The sequence below is a fragment of the Oncorhynchus nerka genome, linkage group LG2, assembly GCF_034236695.1.
Source record: "Oncorhynchus nerka isolate Pitt River linkage group LG2, Oner_Uvic_2.0, whole genome shotgun sequence".
Lineage (NCBI taxonomy): Eukaryota > Metazoa > Chordata > Actinopteri > Salmoniformes > Salmonidae > Oncorhynchus > Oncorhynchus nerka.
The window spans coordinates 89,560,106-89,574,443 of record NC_088397.1 but is presented as its reverse complement, the minus strand read 5'-3'; the positions used below and the strand labels follow the sequence as shown (position 1 = coordinate 89,574,443).

At 44.2% G+C, this 14,338-nt stretch overlaps 1 protein-coding gene across 1 annotated transcript in view; it reads right to left on the bottom strand.

Annotated features, from left to right (window-relative positions):
* The window catches only part of LOC115121841 (acid-sensing ion channel 1B-like), a 148,943-nt gene that overhangs the window by 47,938 nt on the left and 86,667 nt on the right, over positions 1-14,338 (bottom strand). The window contains 1 exon segment of the mRNA XM_065004242.1: positions 10,264-10,391. Within this exon segment, the coding sequence (XP_064860314.1) occupies positions 10,264-10,391 (128 nt within the window).

The window sequence follows — 14,338 nt, the reverse complement described above, 5'->3', positions numbered from 1 at the left end:
AATTGTGCCAAGAGACCACTTTGTTTGGACAAGCTATGTTTTCAAAACGATAATGTTTACATGAATTCTGATTATTTCCAGCGATATCACAACATCCTGAAATATATATAAAAAATTATTTCATTTAACCAGGAAAAACCAAATTCTTATTTGCAATGACTGCCTACCCCAGCCAAACCTTAACCCAGACAACACTGGGCAACATCCTATGGGACTCCTAATCACGGCCGGTTGTGATAGAGCCTGGAATTGAACCAGGGTCTGTAGTGACACCTCTAGCACTGAGATGCCGTGCCTTAGACCGCTGCGCCACTCGGGACATATCTTTTTAAGAAAGAATACTATATTTCCCTTGACGGAGTGATGCGGAGTGCCAATGTAAAAAAATCCTTATCTTAAAAGGCCTAGTGCAGTCAAACACTTGATCTTCCTGCGTTTTACAATGCATTCGGAATGTATTCAGAGCCCTTGACTTTTTCCACATTTTATTACGTTACAACCTTATTCTAATATGTATTAAATCGTTTTTCCCCTTTTCAATCTACACACACAATACCCCATAATGACATCACAATACCCCATAATGACATCAAAATACCCCATATTGACATCACAATACCCCATAATGACATCACAATACCCCATAATGACATCACAATAATCCATAATGACAAAGCAAAAACAGGTTTTTAGATTTCTTTTTACATTTACATAAGTATTCAGACCCTTTACTCAGTACATTGTTGAAGCACCTTTGGCAGCGATTACAGCCTCAAGTCTTCTTGGGTATGACACTACAAGCTTGGCACACGTGTATTTGGGGAGTTTCACCTATGATTCTCTGCAGATCCTCTTAAGCTCTGTCAGGTTGGATGGGGTGTGTTGCTGCACAGCTATTGTCAGGTCTCTCCAGAGAGGTTAGATTGGGCTCTGGCTGGGCTACTCAAGAACATTCAGAGACTTGTCCCGAAGCCACTCCTGCGTTGTCTTGGCTGTGTGCTTAGGGTCATTGTCCTGTTGGAAGGTGAACCTTCACCCCAGTCTGAGGTCCTGAGCGCTCTGGAGCAGGTTTTCATCGAGGATCTCTCTGTACTTTGCTCCGTTAATCTTTCCCTTGATCCTGACTGGTCTCCCAGTCCCTGCCGCTAGGGATGGTGCCAGGTTTCCTCCAGATGCGACGCTTGGCATTCAGGCCAAAGACTTCAATCTAGGTTTCATCAGACCAGAGAATCTTGACTCTGTGAGTCAATTAGGTGCCTTTTGGCAAACTCTAAGCAGGCTGTCATGTGCCTTTTACTGAAGAGCAGCGTCCATCTGGCCACTCTACCATAAAGGCCTAATTGGTGGAGTGCTGCGGAGATGGTTGTCCTTCTGGAAGGTTCTCCCATCTCCACAGAGGAACTCTTTAGCTCTGTCAGAGTGACCATCGGGTTCTTGGTCACCTTCCTGTCCAAGGCCCTTCTCCCTTGATTTCTCAGTTTGGTTGGTCAGCCAGCTCTAGGAAGAGTCTTGGTGGTTCCAAACTTCTTCCATTTAAGAATGATGGAGGCCACTGTGTTCTTGGGGACATTCAATGCTGCAGAAATGTTTTGGTACCCTTCCCCAGAACTGTGCCTCAGTTCACCATCCTGTCTCAGAGCTCTATGGACAAATTCTGCGATCTCATGGCTTGGTTTTGGCTCCGACATGCACTGTAAACTGTGGGGCCTTATATAGACAGGCGTGTGCCTTTTCAAACCATGTCCAATCAATTGAATTTACCACAGGTGGACTCTGATCAAGTTGTAGAAGCATCTCAAGGATGATAAATGGAAACAGGATGCGCCTGAGCTCAATTTCTAGTCTCATAGCAAAGACTCTGAACATTTCTGTTTTCTATTTTTTATACATTTGCAAAAATGTTGAAAAACCTGTTTTCGCTTTGTCATCATGGGGTATTGTGTGTAGATTTAAAATGATTTAATCAATTTTAGAATAAGACTGTAACAAAATTTAGAAAATGTCTAGGGTCCGAATCCTTTCCAAATGCACTGTATACATATATTTCCACAGTATGAGTTTGGTATAAAACTGTGAAATGGATGATGATGCCCATTTAGTGTAAGAGCTGTTTTTTTTTTAAAAACGCCTGAAATTTCTGCCTGTTTTGGTGGGTTGGAGTTTTGGCCTGACATCAGCAGGCAGTAAATAGACCAATAAGAAAGAGAGTTCCAAACCTCTGCCAATAACATATCATTTTCAGGTTGCCCTCCCCACTCTGACCACTCAGACAGTCCTAGTAAAATTCTTCCTTGAGAAATTGCTCTTTGCTTTGTTTCTATTTTGACAATTTAATTGAAAAAAAAAAATCACAGTAAGGTACTTAATTGTTACCTAGAAATGGTTTGATATTAGGATAAAAAGGACTGCATCGGACCTTTCATTTATATATTTGCACCAAAACAGTTTCACGCTAATGGAGAGCTTTGGAACAAAAGGGTTGAAAGTGACTGTATTGCATTAGATTAATGAAAGCTGGGACAGAACCTCTCTCTAATGCTGGGAGTGTTAGTGTGTGTTTGTGTGTGTGTGTGTGTGTGTGTGTGTGTGTGTGTGTGTGTGTCGATGTCAGTGTGTGTTTTGGTGTGTGTTCAGTACAGGTCTAATCAGGCTGCGGTGGGATTATGTATGCTGATGGTGTTGTGGCTGCAGACCACGGGATGCCTACCTCTCTATCTCCTCTTTCTCTCTCTTTCTCCTCTCTCTCTCTCTCTCTCCTTTCTCTGTCTGTCTGTCTGTCTGTCTGTCTGTCTGTCTGTCTGTCTGTCTGTCTGTCTGTCTGTCTGTCTGTCTGTCTGTCTGTCTGTCTGTCTGTCTGTCTGTCTGTCTGTCTGTCTGTCTGTCTCTCTCTCTCTCTCTCTCTCTCTCTCTCTCTTTCTCACTCATTCACCGGACACACACACCAAGACATAAATGGCCATGGCAGGATTGATAATAGAAACAAATGATTATCCTATGTTCCTTTCATCATACGTATGTGCGCATTCACACACACACACACACACACACACACGATATACACACATGTACATTGTAATATTGTTGTATTTTGTGTTGTAGATACGTATGTAGTTGTGTAATGATGTTTTATGGTGTACTGTTTTTTGTTGTTGTGTGTGATGTGCCTTAATGTGTTATTTTTGCTGGACCCCAGGAAGAGTAGCTGCTGCCTTGGCAGGAACTATTGTGGATCCATAATAAACCCCAGGAAGAGTAGCTGCTGCCTTGGCAGGAACTATTGTGGATCCATAATAAACCCCAGGAAGAGTAGCTGCTGCCTTGGCAGGAACTATTGTGGATCCATAATAAACCCCAGGAAGAGTAGCTGCTGCCTTGGCAGGAACTATTGTGGATCCATAATAAACCCCAGGAAGAGTAGCTGCTGCCTTGGCAGGAACTATTGTGGATCCATAATAAACCCCAGGAAGAGTAGCTGCTGCCTTGACAGGAACTATTGTGGATCCATAATAAACCCCAGGAAGAGTAGCTGCTGCCTTGGCAGGAACTATTGTGGATCCATAATAAACCCCAGGAAGAGTAGCTGCTGCCTTGGCAGGAACTATTGTGGATCCATAATAAACCCCAGGAAGAGTAGCTGCTGCCTTGGCAGGAACTATTGTGGATCCATAATAAACCCCAGGAAGAGTAGCTGCTGCCTTGGCAGGAACTATTGTGGATCCATAATAAACCCCAGGAAGAGTAGCTGCTGCCTTGGCAGGAACTATTGTGGATCCATAATAAACCCCAGGAAGAGGAGATGCTGCCTAGGCAGGAACTATTGTGGATCCATAATAAACCCCAGGAAGAGGAGATGCTGCCTTGGCAGGAACTATTGTGGATCCATAATAAACCCCAGGAAGAGGAGATGCTGCCTTGGCAGGAACTATTGTGGATCCATAATAAACCCCAGGAAGAGGAGATGCTGCCTTGGCAGGAACTATTGTGGATCCATAATAAACACCAGGAAGAGTAGCTGCTGCCTTGGCAGGAACTATTGTGGATCCATAATAAACCCCAGGAAGAGTAGCTGCTGCCTTGGCAGGAACTATTGTGGATCCATAATAAACCCCAGGAAGAGTAGCTGCTGCCTTGGCAGGAACTATTGTGGATCCATAATAAACCCCAGGAAGAGGAGATGCTGCCTTGGCAGGAACTATTGTGGATCCATAATAAACCCCAGGAAGAGTAGCTGCTGCCTTGGCAGGAACTATTGTGGATCCATAATAAACCCAGGAAGAGGAGATGGCAGGAACTGATCCATAATTGCTGCCAGGAACTATTGTGGATCCATAATAAACCCCAGGAAGAGTAGCAGCTGCCTTGGCAGGAACTATTGTGGATCCATAATAAACCCCAGGAAGAGGAGATGCTGCCTTGGCAGGAACTATTGTGGATCCATAATAAACCCCAGGAAGAGGAGATGCTGCCTTGGCAGGAACTATTGTGGATCCATAATAAACCCCAGGAAGAGGAGATGCTGCCTTGGCAGGAACTATTGTGGATCCATAATAAACCCCAGGAAGAGGAGATGCTGCCTTGGCAGGAACTATTGTGGATCCATAATAAACCCCAGGAAGAGGAGATGTTGCCTTGGCAGGAACTATTGTGGATCCATAATAAACCCCAGGAAGAGGAGATGCTGCCTTGGCAGGAACTATTGTGGATCCATAATAAACCCCAGGAAGAGAGAAGATGCTGCCTTGGCAGGAACTATTGTGGATCCATAATAAACCCCAGGAAGAGTAGCAGCTGCCTTGGCAGGAACTATTGTGGATCCATAATAAACCCCAGGAAAAGGAGATGCTGCCTTGGCAGGAACTATTGTGGATCCATAATAAACCCCAGGAAGAGGAGATGCTGCCTTGGCAGGAACTATTGTGGATCCATAATAAACCCCAGGAAGAGGAGATGCTGCCTTGGCAGGAACTATTGTGGATCCATAATAAACCCCAGGAAGAGGAGATGCTGCCTTGGCAGGAACTATTGTGGATCCATAATAAACCCCAGGAAGAGGAGATGCTGCCTTGGCAGGAACTATTGTGGATCCATAATAAACCCCAGGAAGAGGAGATGCTGCCTTGGCAGGAACTATTGTGGATCCATAATAAACCCCAGGAAGAGAAGATGCTGCCTTGGCAGGAACTATTGTGGATCCATAATAAACCCCAGGAAGAGTAGCAGCTGCCTTGGCAGGAACTATTGTGGATCCATAATAAACCCCAGGAAAAGGAGATGCTGCCTTGGCAGGAACTATTGTGGATCCATAATAAACCCCAGGAAGAGGAGATGCTGCCTTGGCAGGAACTATTGTGGATCCATAATAAACCCCAGGAAGAGGAGATGCTGCCTTGGCAGGAACTATTGTGGATCCATAATAAACCCCAGGGAGAGGAGATGCTGCCTTGGCAGGAACTATTGTGGATCCATAATAAACCCCAGGAAGAGGAGATGCTGCCTTGGCAGGAACTATTGTGGATCCATAATAAACCCCAGGAAGAGGAGATGCTGCCTTGGCAGGAACTATTGTGGATCCATAATAAACCCCAGGAAGAGTAGCAGCTGCCTTGGCAGGAACTATTGTGGATCCATAATAAACCCCAGGAAGAGGAGATGATGCCTTGGCAGGAACTATTGTGCATCCATAATAAACCCCAGGAAGAGGAGATGCTGCCTTGGCAGGAACTATTGTGGATCCATAATAAACCCCAGGAAGAGGAGATGCTGCCTTTGCAGGAACTATTGTGGATCCATAATAAACCCCAGGAAGAGGAGATGCTGCCTTGGCAGGAACTATTGTGGATCCATAATAAGCCCCAGGAAGCTGCTGCTACAGGAAATGTTCTGGTCAAGTACTACAGTCAATATGTTGATAGAACTTCGGCAGCCTTTTCCTCAAATTTGCTTTGTAAAAATCACCAGCTACAATGAATGTAGCCTCAGGATATCTAGGTTGCATAAAGTCCAGTGAAGTTCTTTGAGGAATGTTGTGGTATCGGCTTGAGGGGGGATATACACGGCCGTGACTTTAACTGAAGAAAATTATCTTGGGATATAATACGGTCGGCATGTGATTGTGAGGTATTCTAGGTCGGGTGAACAAAAGGACTTGAGTTCCTGTATGTTATCAGAATGACACTCGTTAATCATGAAACATACACCCCGCTCTTCTTCTTCCCGGAGAGATATTTATTCCTGTCCGCGAACTTAACTGAGAACCCAACTGGTTGGATCGACTCAGATAGTATATCCCGAGAGAGCCATGTTTCCGTGAAACAGAGTATATTACAATCCCTGATGTCTCTCTGGACAGAAACCCTCGCCCAGAGTTAGTCAACTTTATTATCCAGAGACTGAACATTAATGAGTAATATACTAGGAAGCGGTGGGTGGTGTGCGCGCCTCCTAATGTCCTTGAGACTCCGGTGGCGGGCCGGGTGAGTGCACGCTGACACGGCCGCCAGATACACGGTGTTTCCTCCGACACATTGGTGCAGGTGGTTTCCGGGTAAAGTGGGCATTGTTGTCACGACGTGGCCCTTTTTGGGTGTATATCATGGCTCCCCCTTTCTCTCTCACTCTCTCTCCCATATCAGGTTTTACAACGGTCATAAATACCTGGTAAAAACTGCCATGCAGTATTGAGGGAGAAAGTCTATGGAGAACAAAGAGCTTCTCTTGCCAAAACTCCTAATCCCCAAAATGGGAGAATGAAACAATATTCATATTTTTGAGAATGTGGGAATGGTCCGTGGACACTTAAGGGACAGTCATGTTGATTGTGTTTCATTTGTTAATCTCATGAAATACAGGAAACACAAATAACTGTATCTCTTAAAATGTACATTTCCCAGCTGTCAGGTTTACATCTACAGTAGATGTTCGATAAAATGAATTAGTAAATATGAAACTATTTGTGAGAAGATGTAATGTGATGTTGGCCTTCTAAACGAGATACTAAACAAGATACTTCTAAAGAGAAGACAACAACGACATAAGGGAGTCAATTTATACATTGCAATTATTTTCAAATGAGCGGCTGTTCATGAGCAAAGGATTAGCATTTAAATGAATATAATTATCAACTGTGTGTCGTGAATCCATTTTGTCTTTCCCGCTTTTTATCTGTCCCCAACCCTTTCCATTGTCTACTGAGCTGTCATACCGGTTTAGCCCACTAGGGACTTATCAATGCATTGTGTTACCCAATAACTATATTGCTTGTTTATGTAATTATGTGATTTGATTAGCTAGTTAGTAAATAATTAATTACGCCAATTTGTATATCGCTGATTCATTATGGAAGCTAGGGTTCGTGCAGATATCCAAAGAGTTTGCGACGTTCAGTAATGAGAACTGATGAGGTAATAATAATACAAGACTGTACTCGATAAGATATGAATTGAAAAATGTTAAGATTTGAATCCGGCGTCCTTTTGCATGTCAATTCATAAACCATGTGCCATGGAATCGGTACATCGAAAATTTCTTCCCAACTATTTTGCAATTTATATGGCACAGCTGTCATTTTTTGGTCCTTAAATGAAACTGGTATATATTTTTTATTTATCACAATTTTCTTTAACCATTTTTGATCTTTAATGCAAGGCTGACAAACAAGTTCCTTACTTTTTCCCCTTCCACTTGCCTCTTCAATTTTTGTGGTAATGCTGCAATTAGTTGGTTGTAATTTTGGGTAGAGCAGACATTTCAATATGTCTGTGTTAGCTGCATGTGTGACATAACTCCACCAGTCCTAATTATGATATCATTTACAAAGATTATACCTTTTTCAGTTTAAAAAAAATCTATTAGTATATTTGAGTTTAACTACAGTATTTGTTGTATTATTTGTTCTGTCTTTTCAGGTGGATTAAACTGACATTGCAACCAACTTTCTAAGACTTGTTTAAAAAATAGCAATATTTTGTTTTCAAATAACCGAAAGTGAGCAGATGGAATCTGAATAAAGGGGAAAAGGCCATTCTTGAACATGGGGTGAGACATTCTTACTAATTTACAAGAGAACCATTCAGGATTTAAGTCTACCTTAAATGACTGATTTGTATGACTGATGCTTTAGTGCTTTAATATTTAATCATTTATGTCCCCTGAATTCATATTCATTATATAAATAGGCCCTTTTACATTTGTCTGGCTTGCCATCCCAAATAAAATTGAATATTTTTGGTTCATATAATTTAAAAAGCAGGTCACTGGGTGTAGGCAAAACCATAAGCAAATAGGTCAACTGTGCTATGACTAAAGAGTTAATCAGGGTAATTTTTCCACAAATAGACAGGTATTTTCCTTTTCATGGTAGCAAGATCTTATCGATATTTGCCAACTTTCTATTAAAATTAATTGGAGTAAGATCATTTCTTTCTTTCTGGATATGCATACTGAGTATGTCCACATCCCTGTCAGACTATTTTATTGGTAAACTACACCGTAATGTAAAAGTTGCATTTTTTTGTGATTCAATACTTATCATAATTTGGTTTTAATTCTGAGAGGTTAGAAAACGTTTCTAGATCCTACATGAGGCTGTGGAGGGATTCTAATTGTGGATTTAAAAGAAAACATGAATCATCAGCGTACAACGACACCTTTGTTTTTTATCCCTGGATTTCTAATCCCTTAATATTATTGTTGGATCTAATTTTAACAGCTAACATTTCAATGGCAATAATAAATAGATATGACGATAGTGGACAACCTTGTTTTTACTCCTCTTGACAGTTTAAAACTGTCTGAGATGTAGCCATTATTTACTATTTTACACCTAGGGTTACTATACATAACTTCAACCCATTTTATAAGAGATTCTCCAAAATTGAAATATTCCAGGCATTTATAAATAAACTCCAGTCGTACTTCATCAAAAGCCTTTTCAAAGTCAGCTATGAAAACCAGGCTTGGTTTTATAGTATTCTATTTTTTCCAGTACTTGTCTTATATTATCGCCAATGTATCGTCCATGTAAAAAACCTGTCTGATTAGGATGAATAATATCTGACAAAACCTTTTTAATTTAGTTAGAATTTTTGCATCACACAATTGTGAGTCTTTCTGGGTAAGTCTCTAAGAGCTTTGCACACCTGGATTGGACAATATGTATTATTATTACTTTTCTTCAAGCTCTGGTTGGCCGGTTGGTTGGTTGGTCAGTCAGTCGGTTGGTTGTTGATCATTGCTAGACAGCCAATTTCAAGTCTTGCCAGAGATTTTCAAGCCAATTTAAGTCAAAACTGTAACTAGGCTACGCCAATGTGGATTTGGCATAATTGTACTTCTGAAAGGTGAATTTGTCTCCCAGTGCTTGTTGGAAAGCAGACTAAACCAGGTTTTCTCTAGGATTTTGCCTGTGTTTAGCTATATTCCACTTATTTTTATACTAAAAAGCCATAGTCCTTGCCTAGGACTAGCATACCCATAACATGATGCAGCCACCACCATGCTTGAAAATATGAAAAGTGGTACTCAGTGATGTGCTGAATTTTCCCCAAACATAACGCGTTGTATTCAGGACATAAAGTACATTTCTACGACAATTTTTTTAGCAGTTTTACTTTAGTGCCTTATTGCAAACAGGATGTATGTTTTGGAATATTTGTATTCTGTACAGGCTTCCTTCTTTTCACTCGGAAGGGTACAAAAAAAAGTGTTTCAGTTCAGAATGAAACAATTAAGATAATAATAATGAAGGTTCCAACCCCTGATGGGTATATATCATATGGAATTATTCAGAGGTGGGTTCTCTTCTCTCCCAGAGAGACAAAGAGGGCATGGGAGCACTGATTGAAAAAGTGTAGATTTCCACCAAGCCACTGATGAGATTCCCATAATATAACAGGAAAAAGAAATGACAGTGGAGAGGTCAGAGTCTGTTTAAGGTGAAACTGACTGACTAGGTTTCAGAATTACCTCATCCTGCTTTCAACAAGAACACGGCCTTCAGAAATAAATACAATGAAATGGTGCATGCTGGTTGAGTAGCTGAAAACACACTTACATATTTCAGCCCCTTTATAACTAGTGGGATGACATCATCAGAAATCACGAACAACAAAACAACCTACCACTTATCGACAACAACAATAACTGAGACAATCATTATTTGTTTTGAACAATGTTGTGCTCTCCTTCCCTGTAGCAAGCCCAAATTGGTAAGAGCCACTAATGGCAGTCTAAATTGATTGATTAATTGATTGAGTGACACCCTACCCGTTGTTCCTGACAGGATACGAAGGTCTGGAAGCCTGGGGCCACTCCAAAGCCCAGCTGGTCAATGAAGGGTGGCTCGTCCTGAGTGTGGATCTGGACCTTGATGCCTGCCTCAAATGATGTCTCATCTGGAGAGAGGAAGGGAAAGACAAGAAACATGCATCCAAAAAAATGAAGCGCCAGGTGTTACCCAGTCTGAAAAAAAAAAAATCTTATCACAATTAGTAATCAGAAGAACAGATGAATGTCACAATGATTTATATCATTGATGTTCCTACTGCAATGGAGTAGCCTACACCCTATCCTATTCCATACCTCATCCATCCCCTAAACCCATCCTCTATCCATCCCCTATCCATCCCCTATCCATCCTCTAACCACATCCCCTATCCATCCTCTAACCACATCCCCTATCCATCCTCTAACCACATCCCCTAACCGTCCTCTAACCACATCCCCTAACCCAGTCCCGTATCCATCCCCTAACCATCCTCTAATCCCATCCCCTATCCATCCTCTAATCCCATCCCCTATCCATCCTCTAATCCCATCCCCTATCCATCCCCTAACTGTCCTCTAATCCCATCCTCTAACCATCCCCTAACCGTCCTCTAATCCCATCCCCTATCCATCCTCTAATCCCATCCCCTAACCGTCCTCTAATCCCATCCCCTAACCGTCCTCTAATCCCATCCCCTAACCGTCCTCTAATCCCATCCCCTAACCGTCCTCTAATCCCATCCCCTATCCATCCTCTAATCCCATCCCCTATCCATCCCCTAACCGTCCTCTAATCCCATCCCCTAACCGTCCTCTAATCCCATCCCCTAACAGTCCTCTAATCCCATCCCCTAACCGTCCCCTATCCATCCCCTAACCGTCCTCTAATCCCATCCCCTAACCGTCCTCTAATCCCATCCCCTAACCGTCCTCTAATCCCATCCCCTATCCATGCCACATCCCCATCCCTTATCCATCCTCTAACCCCATCCCCTAGCCACTTTGTTTACATACTCATCTCATATGTATATACTGCACTCAATACCATCTACTGTATCTTGCCTATGCCGCTCTGTACCATCACTCATTCATATATCTTTATTTACATATTCTTTATCCCCTTACACTTGTGTCTATAAGGTAGTAGTTTTGGAATTGTTAGCTAGATTACTTGTTGGTTATTACTGCATTGTCGGAACTAGAAGCACAAGCATTTCGCTACCCTCGCATTAACATGTGCTAACCATGTGTATGTGACAAATGAAATTTGATTTGATTTGATCCTCTAACACCATCCTCTATCCATCTCCTATCCATCTTCTAACCCCATCCCCTATCCATCCTCTATCCCCATCCCCTATCCATCCTGTAACCCCATCCCCTAACCCCATCCCTATCCATCCTCTAACCCCATCCCCTATCCGTCCTCTATCCCCATCCCCTATCCATCCTGTAACCCCATCCCCTATCCATCCTCTATCCCCATCCCCTATCCATCCTGTAACCCCATCCCTTATCCATCCTGTAACCCCATCCCTTATCCATCCTGTAACCCCATCCCGATCCCCATCCCCTATCCATCCTGTAACCCCATCCCCTATCCATCCCCTATCCATCCTGTAACCCCATCCCCTATCCATCCCCTATCCATCCCCTATCCATCCTGTAACCCCATCCCCTATCCATCCCCTATCCATCCTGTAACCCCATCCCCTATCCATCCTGTAACCCCATCCCCTATCCATCCTCTAACCCCATCCCCTATCCATCCTGTAACCCCATCCCCTATCCATCCTGTAACCCCATCCCCTATCCATCCTCTAACCCCATCCCTTATCCATCCTGTAACCCCATCCCCTATCCATCCCCTATCCATCCTGTAACCCCATCCCCTATCCATCCCCGATCTCCATCCCTAACCATCCTGTAACCCCATCCCCTATCCATCCTGTAACCCCATCCCCTATCCATCCTGTAACCCCATCCCCTATCCATCCTCTAACCCCATCCCTTATCCATCCTGTATCCCCATCCCTATCCATCCTGTAACCCCATCCCTTATCCATCCTGTAACCCCATCCCCTATCCATCCCCTATCCATTCTGTAACCCCATCCCCTATCCCCATCCCTTATCCATCCTGTAACCCCATCCCTATCCATCCCCTATCCATCCTGTAACCCCATCCTCTATCCATCCCCTATCCATCCTGTAACCCCATCCCTATCCATCCTGTAACCCCATCCCCTATCCCCATCCCTTATCCATCCTGTAACCCCATCCCCTATCAATCCTGTAACCCCATCCCTATCCATCCTGTAACCCAATCCCCTATCCATCCTGTAACCCCATCCCGTATCCATCCTGTAACCCCATCCCCTATCCATCCCCTATCCATCCTCTAATCCCATCCCTAACCATCCTCTAATCCCATTCCCTAACCCGTCCTCTAATCCCATCCCGTATCCATCCTGTAACCCCATCCCCTATCCATCCCCTATCCATCATGTAACCCCATCCCCTATCCCCATCCCTTATCCATCCTGTAAACCCATCCCCTATCCCCATCCCTTATCCATCCTGTAACCCCATCCCCTATCCATCCCCTAACCCAGTCTCGTATCCATCCTCTAATACCATCCCCTAACCGTCCTCTAATCCCATCCCCTAACCATCCTCTAATCCCATCCCCTAACCATCCTCTAATCCCATCCCCTAACCGTCCTCTAATCCCATCCCCTAACCATCCTCTAATCCCATCCCTAACCATCCTCTAATCCCATCCCCTATCCATCCTGTAACCCCATCCCCTATCCATCCTCTAACCCCATCCCTTATCCATCCTGTAACCCCATCCCCTATCCATCCCCTATCCATCCTGTAACCCCATCCCCTATCCATCCCCTATCCATCCCCCGATCCCCATCCCCTAACCATCCTGTAACCCCATCCCCTATCCATCCTGTAACCCCATCCCCTATCCATCCTGTAACCCCATCCCTATCCATCCTCTAACCCCATCCCTTATCCATCCTGTATCCCCATCCCCTATCCATCCTGTAACCCCATCCCTTATCCATCCTGTAACCCCATCCCCTATCCATCCCCTATCCATTCTGTAACCCCATCCCCTATCCATCATGTAACCCCATCCCCTATCCCCATCCCTTATCCATCCTGTAACCCCATCCCCTATCCATCCCCTATCCATCCTGTAACCCCATCCCCTATCCCCATCCCTTATCCATCCTGTAACCCCATCCCATATCCATCCCCTATCCATCCTGTAACCCCATCCTCTATCCATCCCCTATCCATCCTGTAACCCCATCCCCTATCCATCCTGTAACCCCATCCCCTATCCCCATCCCTTATCCATCCTGTAACCCCATCCCCTATCAATCCTGTAACCCCATCCCTATCCATCCTGTAACCCCATCCCTATCCATCCTGTAACCCCATCCCGTATCCCCATCCCCTATCCATCCTGTAACCCCATCCCCTATCCCCATCCCTTATCCATCCTGTAACCCCATCCCCTATCCATCCCCTATCCATCCTGTAACCCCATCCTCTATCCATCCCCTATCCATCCTGTAACCCCATCCCCTATCCATCCTGTAACCCCATCCCCTATCCCCATCCCTTATCCATCCTGTAACCCCATCCCCTATCAATCCTGTAACCCCATCCCCTATCCATCCTGTAACCCCATCCCCTATCCATCCTGTAACCCCATCCCGTATCCATCCTGTAACCCCATCCCCTATCCATCCCCTATCCATCCTCTAATCCCATCCCCTAACCATCCTCTAATCCCATTCCCTAACCGTCCTCTAATCCCATCCCGTATCCATCCTGTAACCCCATCCCCTATCCATCCCCTATCCATCATGTAACCCCATCCCCTATCCCCATCCCTTATCCATCCTGTAAACCCATCCCCTATCCCCATCCCTTATCCATCCTGTAACCCCATCCCCTATCCATCCCCTAACCCAGTCTCGTATCCATCCTCTAATCCCATCCCCTAACCGTCCTCTAATCCCATCCCCTAACCATCCTCTAATCCCATC